The sequence below is a fragment of the Phaseolus vulgaris genome, chromosome 8 (genome assembly GCF_051622355.1).
Source record: "Phaseolus vulgaris cultivar YP4 chromosome 8, ASM5162235v1, whole genome shotgun sequence".
Taxonomy (NCBI): domain Eukaryota; kingdom Viridiplantae; phylum Streptophyta; class Magnoliopsida; order Fabales; family Fabaceae; genus Phaseolus; species Phaseolus vulgaris.
The window spans coordinates 2,010,513-2,027,670 of NC_143505.1; the positions used below are offsets into that span (position 1 = coordinate 2,010,513).

At 36.5% G+C, this 17,158-nt stretch overlaps 4 protein-coding genes, 1 long non-coding RNA gene and 1 pseudogene across 6 annotated transcripts; 3 read left to right on the top strand and 3 right to left on the bottom strand.

Moving 5' to 3' along the window:
- The first annotated feature begins 126 nt into the window (after positions 1-126).
- On the top strand, positions 127-3,017 carry LOC137823361 (zinc finger protein CONSTANS-LIKE 2). Its single transcript, XM_068628463.1, has 2 exons — positions 127-1,182; positions 2,399-3,017. The coding sequence occupies exons 1-2, from the start codon at positions 466-468 to the stop codon at positions 2,759-2,761; spliced, it is 1,080 nt and encodes a 359-aa protein (XP_068484564.1). The 5' UTR covers positions 127-465; the 3' UTR covers positions 2,762-3,017.
- A 1,585-nt stretch (positions 3,018-4,602) lies between these two features.
- On the top strand, positions 4,603-6,620 carry LOC137823363 (ribosome biogenesis protein BRX1 homolog 1). The gene is made up of 6 exons (XM_068628466.2): positions 4,603-4,717; positions 4,804-5,031; positions 5,223-5,364; positions 5,631-5,709; positions 5,899-6,023; positions 6,485-6,620. The coding sequence occupies exons 2-6, from the start codon at positions 4,820-4,822 to the stop codon at positions 6,554-6,556; spliced, it is 630 nt and encodes a 209-aa protein (XP_068484567.1). The 5' UTR covers positions 4,603-4,717; positions 4,804-4,819; the 3' UTR covers positions 6,557-6,620.
- A 111-nt stretch (positions 6,621-6,731) lies between these two features.
- On the bottom strand, positions 6,732-7,341 carry LOC137823479 (ribosome biogenesis protein BRX1 homolog 1 pseudogene; annotated as a pseudogene).
- A 5,689-nt stretch (positions 7,342-13,030) lies between these two features.
- Positions 13,031-13,348, bottom strand: LOC150025335 (zinc finger protein CONSTANS-LIKE 2-like). The gene has a single exon (XM_090293564.1). It carries the CDS (start codon positions 13,346-13,348, stop codon positions 13,031-13,033), a length of 318 nt encoding a protein of 105 aa, XP_090149690.1.
- A 2-nt stretch (positions 13,349-13,350) lies between these two features.
- LOC137823366 (uncharacterized) lies at positions 13,351-13,936 on the bottom strand. The gene is made up of 3 exons (XR_011083114.2): positions 13,799-13,936; positions 13,601-13,726; positions 13,351-13,567 (listed from the first exon to the last, which is right to left on the bottom strand). It is a non-coding gene; the product is annotated as an uncharacterized LOC137823366 (long non-coding RNA).
- Positions 13,937-13,948: 12 nt separating this feature from the next.
- LOC137823359 (uncharacterized) lies at positions 13,949-16,439 on the top strand. 2 transcript variants are annotated; one of them, XM_068628461.2, is made up of 2 exons: positions 13,949-15,269; positions 15,339-16,439. In XM_068628461.2, the coding sequence occupies exons 1-2, from the start codon at positions 14,459-14,461 to the stop codon at positions 16,238-16,240; spliced, it is 1,713 nt and encodes a 570-aa protein (XP_068484562.1). In that variant the 5' UTR covers positions 13,949-14,458; the 3' UTR covers positions 16,241-16,439. The 2 variants fall into 2 exon arrangements, with proteins under 2 accessions (XP_068484562.1, XP_068484563.1); XM_068628462.2 differs by having other exon boundaries at positions 14,028-14,451.
- The last annotated feature ends 719 nt before the right edge of the window (positions 16,440-17,158 follow it).

A 17,158-nucleotide genomic window follows, 5' to 3' on the forward strand; every position in this document is an offset into this window, starting at 1 on the left:
GTTGAAGGAATCCATGTAGTGAGACTCTTCGTAATCTAATTTTAAATAAGAAATATTCATGGTTATTTAAAATGTAATATAACTCGAATTTATTATATATAGGTGTAAAATTGTAAGTTGAAATAGTTTGAGATAACAAATTCCATGAAGATTGCAGTATATTTTATTCGAAAAGGCAAAAGGAAATGAGAGAGAGTAGCAGCTTCCCAAACCTTGTAATGGGCCCACCTTAAAGCACAGCCACCCACAAAATAGATAATGTCCCAACTTTTTGACACCACTAACTTTGCGACACGTGTCGCACAGAGATTCTCCCCCTCTATCAAAGCCACCAAAAACAGCAATAACCTCATTCACTGCTAACACAAAAACACAAACACAACACAACTTCTTTTTTTTCTAGTTCTCACCAAAACCGCAACCTTACTAAACTCACTTACTCTGACAATACCATTAAGTCCACCAATGTTGGAGGGAGAACCTGCTGGCACGTGGGCGCGCACGTGCGACACGTGCCGCTCCGCACCATCCACCGTCTTCTGCCGCGCCCACAACGCCTACCTCTGCTCCTCCTGCGATGGGCGCGTTCATCACACCTCCTCCTCCTCTTGGCACGAGCGCGTCTGGGTCTGTGAGGCCTGCGAGCGGGCACCGGCGGCGTTCCTATGCAAGGCCGACGCCGCCTCCCTCTGTTCCTCATGCGACGCCGACATCCACTCCGCCAACCCTCTCGCCAGCCGCCACCACCGCGTCCCCATCCTCCCCATAGCTGCCGGCCACCACTCCCACGTCGAAATAGACGTCGCCGACGACGACGATGCTGCTGACGTGGACGACGACGACGAAACCGCTTCCTGGCTCTTGCTCAACCCTGTCAAAACCGGCACTGTCCCTAACAGCAACAACAATGGGTTCTTGTACAGTGGTGAGGTTGATGAGTATTTGGACCTTGTTGATAACTGTAACTCTTGCGGTGACAACAACCACTTCGCTGCAACAACTACCACTACTGCCACTACTGCTGATCATTACACTCAGCACCATCATTTTGATGGTGTTTCTCAGAAGAGTTATGCTGGGGACAGTGTGGTTCCGGTTCAGCAGCACCAGCATTTTCAGCTTGGCTTGGAGTTTGAGAATTCTAAGCCTGCGTTCAGTTACAATGGTTCTATTAGTCAAAGTGTAAGCCTTTCTAATTCCCTTTTTCTCTTTCCTCCTTTGGGTTCTGTTTTCTTTGTTCTTTTGTTACAAACACGTACAGAAAATGATCACTTTTTTCAGTGTTTGAACTGTCGTTAGCCTTCTACTACACTTAACTCTTGTGGGTGGTTTACTTTTGTATTGTTCATTCTTGAAAATCTCAACCAAGATCTTGAGAGGGGGAAAGTGGTGCTTTTTATTTGACTTGGGTTGTGGTATATATCATATACTGCATGTTCCTTTTTTTGAGATGGTAGTTTTCTTGCTTTTGACCTTCACGTGACATGTTTTTGGCAGAAGTTTTGGATTCACAAGTAGTTTCCTTTTCTGGAATGTCCAATGCCAGCTTTAACTCTCTGGTTGATGTTCTGTTTACCTTGTTTTTGGCCTGGGGTATCTACATAATCTGTCTTGTTGGACTGTTTGCCATTAATTAGACTTGTCCGAGCTCGTGTTTCATGTTTGGTTTAATTTGTACATAAATGGTGTCTCGATTCGTTCTGCAACTTTTTTGGCTCTCTTTACCCTTTTGCCTTTACACTTTTTCTTTTTTGGAACGAATCTAAAGGAAAATTAAGTATCTTACTTTCTTGCTATAAGATTGTTTCCCTCAATAAACAATTGAAAACTTTCTGCTTTTTTATTCTCCTAAATGTTGATGGGAGAGTTGATCAATTTTCTATATCTTATATGCATGCAGTTGCTTTTCTCTCATTATAATTTATTCTGCAGTATACTCCGGTACCAAGGAGCAAAGAAGTTGTGTCACTGATTTGTTCTAAAGCGTTAAAAGCCACCCCTAGATTCTCGTACTTTTGTAATCTCAAGCAGTGATTACATAAGCATAGGAATATTTATCAGTCAGTGAAATATTCATCAATTTATTGGATTCCACAAAATTGACTTCTTTATAGATGTTATTTCTTTGTCAAGAAAATCCAGCTACCTTATCAGCTGATTCTATCAGTCGTGTATTTAGCTGGATTTTGCAGCACCTAATATACAAACCAAACCAGACCCTAGAATGAATTGGTATTTGTGAAATGCATATTTTATTCAAGTGATAAAAAATGATAATTATTGGTTTCATCAGCATCATAGATATGAATATCAGTACTGCTTAGAAAATTTATCTTGAACTTGTCATCACGTGAATATTTATTAACTGATGTTTGCTTCTTTTTTTCATTGAACTCAGATTTCAGTTTCAACATTGGATATTGGTGTTGTACCTGAATCACCCATGAGGGATGTCTCAATTTCCCATACAAGACCCCCCAAAGGGACGATTGACCTATTTTCTGGACCTCCCATTCAGATGATGCCTTCCCACTTTTCTCCAATGGACAGGGAGGCCAGAGTCCTAAGGTACAGGGAGAAAAAGAAGACAAGAAAATTTGAGAAGACAATAAGGTATGCCTCAAGGAAGGCCTATGCAGAAACTAGACCCCGTATAAAGGGTCGATTCGCCAAGAGAACAGATGTAGAAGCTGAAGTGGATCAGATGTTCTCCACAACACTAATTACAGAAGTTGGATATGGCCTTGTTCCCTCTTTCTGAATATGATGTGCTGAACAAAAATGGCCACAAGACAGAGAAGAAGCTAGAAGATCGTGATCAATAGAAATGGCAATGGCAACCACTTATGTACTAAGTTATTTTGTTGATACTGTATTTTTTATGTAATCTAATTACTCTCAGTTGCACTAATCGGATGCTTTATTATTTTGTTTACTGTATTTTGAATGGAACTTGTATTTGTAAATACAGTCCTTGTATTAAATTATTAAATTATAGTCAACATATCTTTGATAAATTTTCATTTTCTCTAGTTCTATCATGGTGTATCTGTCATTTCATTTAGTTGCAATCACTTCAATCAAACTAAGTACTCTGAACAGATATTTAGGGACCAAAACTAATTATCTTCATCAAACATCATTCAGGTGCATTGAACTTACTGTGGCTTGAGTTTTGGTTTATATACTCATGATCCTGATCTGGCTACAGTGAAAAAGAGGATAGAAAGTTGTCGAGTTTAATATAATGCACATAATTCCTTTTTCATTTGTTTGCCTTGGAAGAAGGTCAAAAGCCAAAACTTGTTAATTATATATTCTTTTCTCCTCTCTTTCTCTTTGTGATTTCCACTGTTCATCATTCCTCTGCATAGAATGCTCCTATATCATCAAGAGAAAGAGATCTTTTGGCATATTTGGCTGAAGTGAGAGAATTCTATTTTGGAGAAAAAAATGCATTTAAAATCATTGATTAGAAACTTAATGATTAAGGTTGTAACAAGTTTAGAATTTTTATACATGGAAGTGAATTTTATTCTTTAACATGTATGTCCTTTAATTTTGAGAAGCCAAATATGCTTTTGTAGCAACACAGCATATTCTTAAGAAGAAAAGATCTTTTTATTATGACTCTCCCTGACCATACATGCCAAAGTACATTTAGAAAAAATCTGCACAAAATGATTGATGAATTTATCGCATACAAAATGCCCTCTTGATTATTTTAGTCTACAGATAACTGGGAACGAGAGAAGAGATTGAAGAAAGAAACAATGAAGTTTTTTACAGTGAAAGTGTGGCTACGGGTTCGGTTAATGAACAGAACAGGTTGAAGAAATACCATGCCAACGCTATAAATATTCAGTATCTGCTATTCTATTTGCTGCACATAACTAGTGATAGCAGACAATATTCATTCCTTCCCACATTTCATGACCATAAAGCAATGATACCAAATCAAATGTTTACATATTCCAATATTGTTTCTCTACCATGTCAGAAGTTGCTTAGGTAGCTATAGTAAGTGGTATGGTTTCTATTTGAATGTAAAGTATACTCATTTTCTGGTGAGTTGAGACAAATCAGCACCAAAATTGTAATAAAACTTTTTCTTTTCTTTTTATCTGAAAAAGTAAAATACCTCTGATTATAACCTTGTACTCTCTGTTAAGTTAGTTTCTGTTGCGGAATACGAGGTTCAGTAAAAGGGTCATGCTTTTTTACATCAAAACTTTTGGAAATCATTCACCTTAAGGTAAGAGTAATCCTCACCAATAAAAAAATGACATCATTCATTTTTATTGTTCCTTGTAGATCTTTCACATCTATTTATAAATATATCTTCATATTTTATTTCTGCCACTATTTGTTTTTCTACCCTCTTAAGGTATAAAAGTATCAGATTAAAGAGAGAAGAAGCCTGTGTTATAATAAGTTTCTTAGTAATTTGTCTTAATAGATTTCTTAGTTCAATCAGTTTACTGAAATATTGGTCCTATGTAGGGGTGCAGAAAGAAACTGCCAAGAAATAGTCTTTTCATAAGCATATCCTAAAGGGCCGAAACCGGTTTATAAAGGGCCCAACTTAAGCATAAACCCTTTGCGAAGTAGAAAAACCCTTTGCCGCCATTGCCACAGCTCATTCATTCAATCATTCGTCGTCGCCACCGCCGGCGAAAGCCCAAACCAGTTTCTCTATCATCTCTTTCCTCCGCAGGTGCGTTTATTCTCTGGCGCACTCCTTTCTAAAGGGTCGTTCTCAATTTTTTATGTTTTTGTGATTATGGTTATTGGGTGTGTCAGATTTTGAAGCAAAAAAATGGGGAAGAAGAGAAAGCACAGTGAGAGTAGTGAACTTGTTGCACAGCCCAAAAAGGAAGATGTTGCTCCAGAGAGACCAACGAGGACCCTTTTGGGTTGGAAGGATAAGAGTCTAGTCAATGATGAAGTCGACGACAGCAACGTTGGTTCACCAATATTCAGGAACAAAGAGAAGGTTTTGGTCACTTGCTCTAGGCGCATCAGTTACAGGTACAATCTAATACAAACCCCATGACTTGTAGTTATAGATTTTGTGTTTTTCGTTTATAGTTTGTATTACTCTATTTTTGTGTCTTGATGTGCAAAGTTTAAGAACAGAGAAACCTTGTGCAGTGAGTCAGTTTTTGTATATTATAATGGAATTTTTTTGGGCGGAGTATTTATTTTCCATTAATTTGTAGGTACCGGCATTTGATGTTGAACTTGGTGTCACTTTTGCCGCATTGCAAGAAGGATAACAAGGTTGAATCAAAGGAAACTAAAGGCGCCACCCTGAACAAGCTTGTTGAGCTCAAAAGTTGCTCCTCGTGTTTATTTTTTGAGGTATTTTATTTATATGCCACAAGGTTTTTCAGTGCCGTGTTACTTCGATTTAGGATTGATGTGTTGTGCTGTTCTCTAGACTAGTATTTGCATTATGTTTGCTATTTGGAAAATCTAAAGCATGCTTGTAGGTAGAGGGATTCGTTTCTTGGTTACAAATGTTGATGCTATTTAACTATGATATGGTAGTCATGAGTTTGTGTCTGGTCAACTTGTTATATTCTGATTAGTGTCTTCTCCTCTCATTTTCTATGCATCAATTTCAGTGCAGGAAGCAAAAAGATCTTTATCTCTGGATGGCCAAATGCCCCAGTGGCCCATCTGTAAAATTTCTAGTTAGTGCGGGTAATATTCTGATCTGATCATTGTCGTAATGTTTATATAATACTAATTTGCTTGCTCTGATCATGTAGAGTTCTGATGTCTGTATATTCTAGGCATCACTGGTCATTCTTCCCAGTGAATTATGATTTTGTGTTTCTCTCTCTCTCCCACCCAATTTTTTTATATACTTTTTCCACCACTGCTTTTCAGTGCATACTATGGAGGAGTTGAAGCTAACGGGAAATCACCTAAAAGGTTCCCGTCCTCTTTTGACGTTTTCTGCAAATTTTGAAAAAGATGCACATTGGAAACTGTTAAAGGAGATGTTGTTACAGGTATGTGGTCTGTTTCTTTCCTTGCAAGTTTTTTCATCTTTGTCCACCTAGTTTCATCCGAGTAAAACTTAAGTTGATTACTCTCATATGTGCCATTTCATATACAAGGTAAAGGTTAGCTTGATGGTTTCATCTTAGTTTGTTGATTCATGATGTTGCCTCCATGAATTTCCAGTCTAATTATGATCTGCTTCATGTGCTCTTTCCTGATGTTATTGGGATCTTACATTGTGGTTGTCATGTTTCTCCCTAGGAGTATTTTCTCAATTTGTTGTTTCTGATTGTAGAAAATTCAATTAATGTTATTATATGTCCATCTATTATTACATAGTTTAGATTGAGTAAGCTGTGAGTTCTGTTTAATGCATATATTTCTGTGTACAGTTCTCTCTATTTCTAATACTGTTGTATGTCTGCTGTAATTGATAATTTCTGATATACTATTTCTTTCTTTTTTACAGATGGGCCATTGGGGCATTTGGCCATCCAGAGATAAAGATCTTTTTGCTTCCTGCACTGAAATTGATACATAGAAAATGAGAGGAGAAGACACTAATCAGAATATTACAAGTTGACCAGACACAAACTCATGACTACCACCATATCATAGTTAAATAGCATCAACATTTGTAACCAACAAACGAATCCCTCTACCTACAAGCATGCTTTAGATTTTCCAAATAGCGCAAACATAATGCAAATACTAGTCTAGAGAACAGCACAACGCATCAATCCTAAATCGAAGTAACTTGTGGCATATAAATAAAATACCTCAAAAAATAAACACGAGGAGCAACTTTTGAGCTCAACAAGCTCGTTCAGGGTGGCGCCTTTAGTTTCCTTTGATTCAACCTTGTTATCCTTCTTGCAATGCGGCAAAAGTGACACCAAGTTCAACATCAAATGCCGGTACCTACAAATTAATGGAAAATAAATACTCCGCCCAAAAAAAATACCATTATAATATACAAAAACTGACTCACTGCACAAGGTTTCTCTGTTCTTAAACTTTGCACATCAAGACACAAAAATAGAGTAATACAAACTATAAACGAAAAAACACAAAATCTATAACTACAAGTCATGGGGTTTGTATTAGATTGTACCTGTAACTGATGCGCCTAGAGCAAGTGACCAAAACCTTCTCTTTGTTCCTGAATATTGGTGAACCAACGTTGCTGTCGTCGACTTCATCAGTGACTAGACTCTTATCCTTCCAACCCAAAAGGGTCCTCGTTGGTCTCTCTGGAGCAGTATCTTCCCTTTTGGGCTGTGCAACAAGTTCACTACTCTCACTGTGCTTTCTCTTCTTCCCCATTTTTTGCTTCAAAATCTGACACACCCAATAACCATAATCACAAAAATATAAAAAAATTGAGAACGACCCTTTAGAAAGGAGTGCGCCAGAGAATAAACGCACCTGCGGAGGAAAGAGATGGTAGAAAAACTGGTTTGGGCTTTCGCCGGCGGTAGCGACGAATGATTGAATGAATGAGCTGTGGCAATGGCGGCAAAGGGTTTTTCTACTTCGCAAAGGGTTTATGCTTAAGTTGGGCCTTTATAAACCGGTTTCGGCCCTTTTCGGATATGCTTATGAAAAGAGAATTTCTTCATGCACCTCCGTATATTTTTGTGTCACCCACATTGAAAATACTTTTTTATCTTTTTTACCACTCCCATAGATTTATACCATCCAGAATCAATTTAAAAAATTATATATATTTTGGACTATATAATCCAAAATCTAATCTCGAATTTAGAAATAGCTTGTGAATTATGTAAGGCAAATTTTTTCTGCACCATATCAATTTTAACCTCCACCATATCAATTTTTTAAATTTCCAAAACTACTCTTATTCCAAATTAAAAAATCCAAAATAATAATTATAATTGAGAAATAACAAAATACATGCTGGAAAAAAAAAATTATGAACACAAAACTAAAAATAAGGATAAAAAATTTCAGAATTCAAAAATATGTTCCGAAAATTGAAATCCAAAATATTTCAGATAAAAGTTTCAAAAATAATTTTTCCCATTTTTGTGTAAAGTTATTTTCGTCATTTATGAGGGGTATTTTTGTCATTTTCTAAAGCTGATTGGGTGCATGCTGAAATTGATAAGGTGGAGGGAGAAATTGCCACTATGTAATCCAAAATATATTTCAAATTACATATTCCAGAAACTACTTTCAAATCCATAAAAAAAATTTCAAAATATATAATCCAAAAGTAATCACTCATCTAAAAACAACTTTCAGAATCCAAAAACTAATATTATATTAAAAAAAATCTGGATTATGAAAAAAGGCTTTCCAATTATATAATAAGCTAATTTCATATTAGAAAAAATACTTTCAAATTAGGTAATCTAGAATATTATAGAATGACATTTTTGGAATACAAAAATTTATGGAAGTGAGAGAAGAAACGTAAGGAGGTGTAGGAAGAAGCAATCTTACTACCCGCTTGCAGAAATGTTAAGTTCTAGGCCGTCCCGTTTCAATTTCTTGGGCTTCATTAGGTATGTTGACTCATGTTGGATCCTACTATTTACATTTCCCTTTTTGTGAAATGCACCCCCTTTTGTTGCTTTTCATTTAAAATGACATATTTTTACCGTATTTTTCCCTTTCAAAACTATTATCTTCTTTGCATTCTCTTTCATATCACACATTAACTTTTATGCTTTCAGTACCAAGCTCGCAACAATGCAATGCTTCTTCTTGAATAAATATAAATTGAGATTAAGTTTGTTTTTCTCCGATTAAATTAAACTATTTTCCACTCTTTTAATGTTATCCTTTTTTTTTGGCAAAACTTTGGCTGAAAATGTCACCTTAAAAAATAATTTCATAAACATTTTTTTATTTCTTACATTCTGTAAAGTATTTTACAAAACACTAATGATTTTCATGTTATCAAAAGCACCATCTAACTTTTAAGAAAACCAAAACTTATTTGGAAAAGTACATTTCGAAATCTATAAATTAGAAGATTGCAGTGAGTAATCCAAATATTTATTTACCTTATTTCTAAAACATTTTTATCCATTTGTTATTTCAAAATGTACTTTACAGACGATATTTTATTTACATAACATTATTAAAAATACTCTCCAAAATTGGAATTAAGAAAGAGAAAATAAGTGCCAATAGATCATTTTAAATAAAATAATTGAAAGTTTAGTACAATTAGCAAAAAAAAATGTAAATTATTGAAGCCTCCAAGTTTTATAATTTCCATCAATTTATGACATTAATTAAGATGAAAATACAAACAAGCATAGGGTGCATTGGATTATAGGAATTGAACACATGTAAAGGAAGTTTACACTAACTCAATTAAAATAAAATCACTAAATAAAAACTACAATATCAAAATAATTAGTTATTGTTTAACTAAAATAGAAAACATTTTATAAACTAATTTTTTTTTATGTAAAGTAATTTTTATTATTAATAAAAATTTATAAAATAGTTGATAAACCGTATCTAACTATTAACTACCAATTTTTTTAACTATTTACTACATATTTTAAATTAGTCTCTATTAGTCTTTTATAGAGTAATTTATAAACTAAAATATTAATAACTAAAACTTTGATAACTAATCTAGATACCAATTTATAAATTTTTATTAATGATATAAAATATTTTAGATAGCAAAAAATTTGTAGTCTTTAAAATTAGTATCTAATTTAGATCTTACTCAATCAACCAAACCAAATTATATACTTAATTATAATTATTAGGGTTTTCTTAAGATTATATTCAATTAAATTTTCAATAGTTTATAAAAAGGAGTTCTATGATACAAATCCATTAAAATATAAATCACAAATGAAAGTGTTATAATATAATTTTGGAAAACATGAAACAAAATCAGTTTGAAAAGGTGAGATCTTCACTCACTTTATTTTTTTTGTGAAGTAAAAAGAAAACAACAACACCCTTTGTGGGCTTGTTTTTCTTTGTTCATGTCTTTCCTCCATAATTTGGTGGAAACGCTTACTAGATTTCATCAATAATTGGAACACTTTTGTCATTGTTTGTGTTACTTTTGCTGCTGGACAAATTAGCAAGCTGGAATTGGTTCTCTTAGAGTTTGTGGATCTTAAAGCAAAGGCAACATATTTGGCCATGATTCACTGTTTTTAATTTGGGGCCACCCACATGTTTGCTTTCCAAGGTTGAAGTAACTCTTTCATATAAAGAACCCTTTTCCCTTTAATGCTGCACGCTATGATTATATGTAAAGACTATTTTTAGTAACACAGATGATATGTTAATGATTTTTAACATGAAATGCATGCCCATGATGGAAGGTAATAAACAATCTAGTTATACCATTATCGGCAAATACAATAATGATATTCAAAGATAGGAGTTTATTATGATTCTGCAGCAATAGAAGAATTCCTTCTTAAAATATTATATCTGTTCTTGTAGGGACGGAACTTCCCTTAGAGACTAAGTGTCTTGAAGTCTTCTACCTATTTGACACTAATTAGCAATAAGAGAACAAGGAGTATAGTTGCCATTACATTTTGTTCTTACATGGTCAGGTTAGTCCTAGAGTGATTCCTTCGGTCTTCGTCTCCCCGTCTTCACAGTCTTCCGGCACGGTGGTCTCTAATTAGTTAGTCCGAGTATAATATACAGGTGAGTTGAGAAAGGGAAAAATTACCTCTGACGCTAAGTCTTCTCTAGTATTTATACCTTTTAGATGGGCTTCAGCTATTATGAGTCTGCTTCTGAGTCTAAAAGAGGACTCAATCATATTTTACCACCAAACTGACTTAATTACTTACTGTTAATCATGGATTTATGGTTTGTGTTTGGATTAAGACAATCATTAACCTTCTCAACCATTCGGTCATGTCGGTCTTTTCGACTATCTAGTAGTACACATTTGATCTAAGGGACTTGTCTATTTATATTTATAGTCGCATGTTTGGACCTGAAAGTATACGGTCGTATACGGATGTGATCCAGTGAAACTCAATTGTCTCTGGATGGTAGTTTTTGCATAACTGTCTCTTCAAAGCAAGGAAATATTTTACTGAAAAGAAAAAGAAAGAGCGGAAAGGGAATAGGTGTTCTTTTCGTCTTTAGAATCAATTTGGTGAGTGCGTGTACCTGTCTGAGTTTTGCAGTTTGTGAGACATGCAGATCAAACAAAAGGGTATCGTTCCTTGTACATATGTAACAACAACCTCCACAAGTTCACTATTCTACTTCTGTCTCATACCATTTCATAAAATAAAAAAAAGTGTAGCCAATTTTTGAGGACCACTATTTCAGTAAACTGATTGAACTAAGAAACTTACTAAGACAAATTACTAAGAAACTTATTATAACACAGGCTTCTTCTCTCTTTAATCTGATACTTTTATACCTTAAGAGGGTAGAAAAACAAATAGTGGCAGAAATAAAATGTGAAGATATATTTATAAATAGATGTGGAAGATCTACAAGGAACAATAAATTGTATCACCACTGCTTTCAATGAATGATGTCATTTTTTTTATTGGTGAGGATTACTCTTACCTTAAGGTGAATGATTTCCAAAACTTTTGATGTAAAAAAGCATTACCTTTTACTGAACCTCGTATTCCGCAACAGAAACTAACTTAACAGAGAGTACAAGGTTAAAATCAGAGGTATTTTACTTTTTCAGAGAAAGAGAAAAGAAAAAGTTTTATTGCAATTTTGGTGCTGATTTGTCTCAACTCACCAGAAGAGGAGTATACTTTACATTCAAATAGAAACCATACCACTTACTATAGCCACCTAAGCAACTTCTGACATGGTAGAGAAACAATATTGGAATATGAAATGTGGGAAGGAATGAATATTGTCTGCTATCACTAGTTATGTGCAGCAAATAGAATAGCAGATACTGAATATTTATAGCGTTGGCATGGTATTTCTTCAACCTGTTCTGTTCATTAACCGAACCCGTAGCCACACTTTCACTGTAAAAAACTTCATTGTTTCTTTCTTCAATCTCTTCTCTCGTTCCCAGTTATCTGTAGACTAAAATAATCAAGAGGGCATTTTGTATGCGATAAATTCATCAATCATTTTGTGCAGATTTTTTCTAAATGTACTTTGGCATGTATGGTCAGGGAGAGTCATAATAAAAAGATCTTTTCTTCTTAAGAATATGCTGTGTTGCTACAAAAGCATATTTGGCTTCTCAAAATTAAAGGACATACATGTTAAAGAATAAAATTCACTTCCATGTATAAAAATTCTAAACTTGTTACAACCTTAATCATTAAGTTTCTAATCAATGATTTTAAATGCATTTTTTTCTCCAAAATAGAATTCTCTCACTTCAGCCAAATATGCCAAAAGATCTCTTTCTCTTGATGATATAGGAGCATTCTATGCAGAGGAATGATGAACAGTGGAAATCACAAAGAGAAAGAGAGGAGAAAAGAATATATAATTAACAAGTTTTGGCTTTTGACCTTCTTCCAAGGCAAACAAATGAAAAAGGAATTATGTGCATTATATTAAACTCGACAACTTTCTATCCTCTTTTTCACTGTAGCCAGATCAGGATCATGAGTATATAAACCAAAACTCAAGCCACAGTAAGTTCAATGCACCTGAATGATGTTTGATGAAGATAATTAGTTTTGGTCCCTAAATATCTGTTCAGAGTACTTAGTTTGATTGAAGTGATTGCAACTAAATGAAATGACAGATACACCATGATAGAACTAGAGAAAATGAAAATTTATCAAAGATATGTTGACTATAATTTAATAATTTAATACAAGGACTGTATTTACAAATACAAGTTCCATTCAAAATACAGTAAACAAAATAATAAAGCATCCGATTAGTGCAACTGAGAGTAATTAGATTACATAAAAAATACAGTATCAACAAAATAACTTAGTACATAAGTGGTTGCCATTGCCATTTCTATTGATCACGATCTTCTAGCTTCTTCTCTGTCTTGTGGCCATTTTTGTTCAGCACATCATATTCAGAAAGAGGGAACAAGGCCATATCCAACTTCTGTAATTAGTGTTGTGGAGAACATCTGATCCACTTCAGCTTCTACATCTGTTCTCTTGGCGAATCGACCCTTTATACGGGGTCTAGTTTCTGCATAGGCCTTCCTTGAGGCATACCTTATTGTCTTCTCAAATTTTCTTGTCTTCTTTTTCTCCCTGTACCTTAGGACTCTGGCCTCCCTGTCCATTGGAGAAAAGTGGGAAGGCATCATCTGAATGGGAGGTCCAGAAAATAGGTCAATCGTCCCTTTGGGGGGTCTTGTATGGGAAATTGAGACATCCCTCATGGGTGATTCAGGTACAACACCAATATCCAATGTTGAAACTGAAATCTGAGTTCAATGAAAAAAAGAAGCAAACTAAGGATCATACTTTAATAATTCAACTGGTTTTAAGAAAAAGAAGGATTGTCTTTTCTCAGTCGGTATCTTTTTCACATAACGTCTTTGTACTCTTCTTTAACTCCTTTACTTTTCGACTTCTTGAGCTCCAAACTCGGATAATATCTGTAAAAACATTCTGACGTTCAAGTCATGTACCTGTATGGATATTGGGGACTGAGTAATGTTGGTCCACGTCGATACAAAGTGTCTGCTTCAGTCTTAGTTGTCCTGTCCTTCGAGTTTCATTCTTCCTCGCGTGCCTCGGTCGGCCGGTGGGGGTACCTGCGATTGTGCTCCGACGCTCAAGTTAGTAATCTCTCTCAGTGAGAATCCTTGATGATCTGAAAAACATACCTTTCTCTCTTTCTTTCTCTTCTTTTGTATGTCCCCTTCGGCTTGGGCCCTCCGGGTCGTTAGTGGTTCGCGACCTGTTTTGTGGTCCTTGGGTCGTGGGTCGTGTTAGATGGTTTCCTGGGATCTAGGGGGTGTTCCCGAAAATCCAGGGAGTGCTCACGTGTGTTTGTTGCTCAGTGGGAATTGTAACCGTTTGTCCCACGTGTAACCACGTTCTTTGCTTAATTAGATAATTTACTTCGAACAACGAGGTCGTCCGGTGCCGACCGGTACACTTGCCCCCCAGGGTCGAAGTCATGGAAGGACGAAGAGTCGTATGAGACGCAGAGGGTTTTTGAGACAATGCTTGATAGCTGGCATCATTAATGTGTGGCAGAGATGTGACGCATGGCAGAGTTGCCGTTTGGGGATGCTGTCACATCTAGATCGATTGAATGGTAGGGATTACGTGCCGTTTCAAACGCCGAGCGTGTTTGATCGTTAGATTAGATTTGATCTAATGGTGCTAGACGAACGTAGGGGTTTTGCTTCTCCTATAAATAGTGCTTCATTTGTGGAGTTGAGGGTTTTCCGTTTCTCTTGCTCTGAGTTTCACGTCGCTTGCTTCGTTTGCCAGGTGCTGAGTTTGTTGCCGGTGTCTTCTTCGATTCAAGGTTAGTCATGCCTTCTTCTGAGGGGTCTTCTAGTGTTGTGGGTTCGTCTTTGACTCGCGGTGCGAGTCAGGCATCGGATGGCCCAACGTATGACTGGGTCGATCCTGCCGTCCTTAAGATTCCTAGTAAAATAAAGTCCTCTGATAAATTAGATGAATTTCTTGCTGTCCATAAAAACTTTTTAACACCAGATTGTCCGGCAGAGGCGTTATCTGTCGATATATGCGGTATCACCGACCGTGTTTGTCACGGCCGGGAAAATGCTCCGCATGACTTTTTCTTCGTGTATAGCACTTTATTTTCTCATTTGTACGTATCTTTCCCCTTTGATGATTTTACCATGAATATCCTTCGGATACTTAATGTTGCACCAACCCAACTACATCCGAACTCGTGGGCCATTTTACAAGCCTTCCGGGTTATCTGTCAAATTTTTGGCCTTACGCCGACTCCTGAGTCCTTCTTGTACTACTATAATACTCATCCCAGCCATCCTGTGGGTTGGTTATCCCTATCCAGTCGTCCGGGTAATGTGCGTTTTGCTGCGTTTACCTCCTCTTACAAAAATTTCAAAGACTATTATTTTAAAGTTTTTGTGGAGCCGAACGGCCGACATCTTTTCTATAATGCTGATGGGACTACCAAATTTCCCTTTCATTGGACCGAGAAACCTGCCACGCTTGAAAATCGATTTTGGGAATCTTTATCCCCTATTGATCAGGAGATTTTGATGATTATAAACCAATTGCCGTGTAGACTTCCCACTCGGGAACTGATAGCTCTTTATGGATCGTCCAAGCAATGGGCAGATCTGAACGGTGAGCATCTTTGCCCTTCGCTAGTTCGATTTGATATTTGACACTTATTTAACTGTGTGTGTTTTGCAGATATTGTAGTAACAATGGATCCAAGTTTGAGTAAGTTCATGAACAGCTTGAAAAGACAAGCGAAGAAGAGCAAGGTTGCTGCTATTGCTGGTGTGAAACCGAAATCCCCAATTGCTGTCATCGGGGAGGTGCCGACCGAGACTGCTATTGTTGCTCCAGTTGCGAATAAGAAGAGGGGCCGTCCGACCAAGGTGCCGAGAATCGAGGCGGGCTCTTCTTCTGGAGGCAAACCCATCAGCATGTTGGGAGTTGGGATACGAGTTGCCCCCACCATGCAATTTGGTCTGCGACCAGAGGACGAGGGGATCTTGGCTGCCGTCCCGACTTTGGACCTTATTACAGAAATGGTAGAACTTCAGTGTCGGGCAGCGGTTGTAAGCCATGCTATTGGTGAGGAGTTGAAGAGGGCTGAGTCGGTCGTGATTCCAAAGTTAAAGCGGAAGCTTGACGACTCGGCCACTTCTTTGAAGAGAGCCTTGGAGTCTGTTGAAGAATGCCAAAGGGAGAGGGAGAAAGATATCCGGCTTGCGAAGGAAGAGCAAGAAGCATTGAAAACCGCTTTGGCTGAAATGACGACCGAACGAAATCTTTTAAAGAGAGAAAAAGATGGTCTGATGGTTGAAAAGGAGTCTTTGACCGCCGAAATCGAACAATGCCAAAGTTTTATGCTGCGTGTAAGTGAAGAGAGTTTTAATCAGGGCGTTCGTCAGGTAGCTTTCTTCCATGGTGTGCCGACTGATGATGACCGCTACGACCCGGGTATGGATGTGGTGGATGGCCGCCTAGTACCTCTTGGGGGCGCAGAGGGTGAGGAGGCAGAAGGGGCGGAGGACGAACGTCAGAATCGTGAAGAAATTGTGTCGGAGGCTCCGCAGCAGGATGAAGCCATCAAGATAGTATAATTTGTGAAAATATCTGGACCCGGGTTGTGGGCGTTTGAACAATTTAACTGCTTTTAGTTCTTGCTGTTTTCCGCGCACTTCTTTTGTTTTTGAACGTATCATGTCAGTATTCGAAGTTATGCGCTCGGACGACACTTAAGTTACTAATTGTATGTTCTGACCAAGTTTGGTAGATAACGTTAAGTTACAATTCATGTAACCTAAGTCACATGCTCTGACCGGACGAGTGGTTGATTAATAATTATTAATTTCTGACCTAGGTTGGCGGACGAGCGGCTAACCACTTAGGTTATGAGTCGCATGTTTTGATCAAGGTTGGTGAATAACGTTTGAGTTATAATTCGGATAACTTTAGTTACATATTCTGACCGAAGGAACGGTTAATTAATAAATTAATTAAATTTCTGACCAAGGTTGGTGAATAACGTTTGTTATAATTCGGATAATATATTCGGACCGAACGAACGGTTTATGAATAAATTAATTAAATTTCTGACCAAGGTTGTTGAATAACGTTTGCTATAATTCGGATAACTCTAGTTATATATTCGGACCGAACGAATGGTTAATTAATAAATTAATTAAATTTCTGACCAAGGTTGGTGAATAATGTTTATAATTCGGATAATATATTCTGACCGATCGGAAGGTTTATTTATAAATTAATTAAATTTCTGACCAAGGTTGGTGAATAACGTTTGAGTTATAATTCGGATAACTCTATTTATATATTCTGACCGAACGAGCGTTTTATTAATAAATTAATTAAATTTCTGACCAAGGTTGGTGAATAACGCTTTAAGTTATAATTCGGATAACTCTAGTTATATATTCTGACCGAATGAAACGTGAATTAATAAATTAATTAAATTTCTGACCAAGGTTGGTGAATAACGTTTAAGTTATAATTCGTATAAC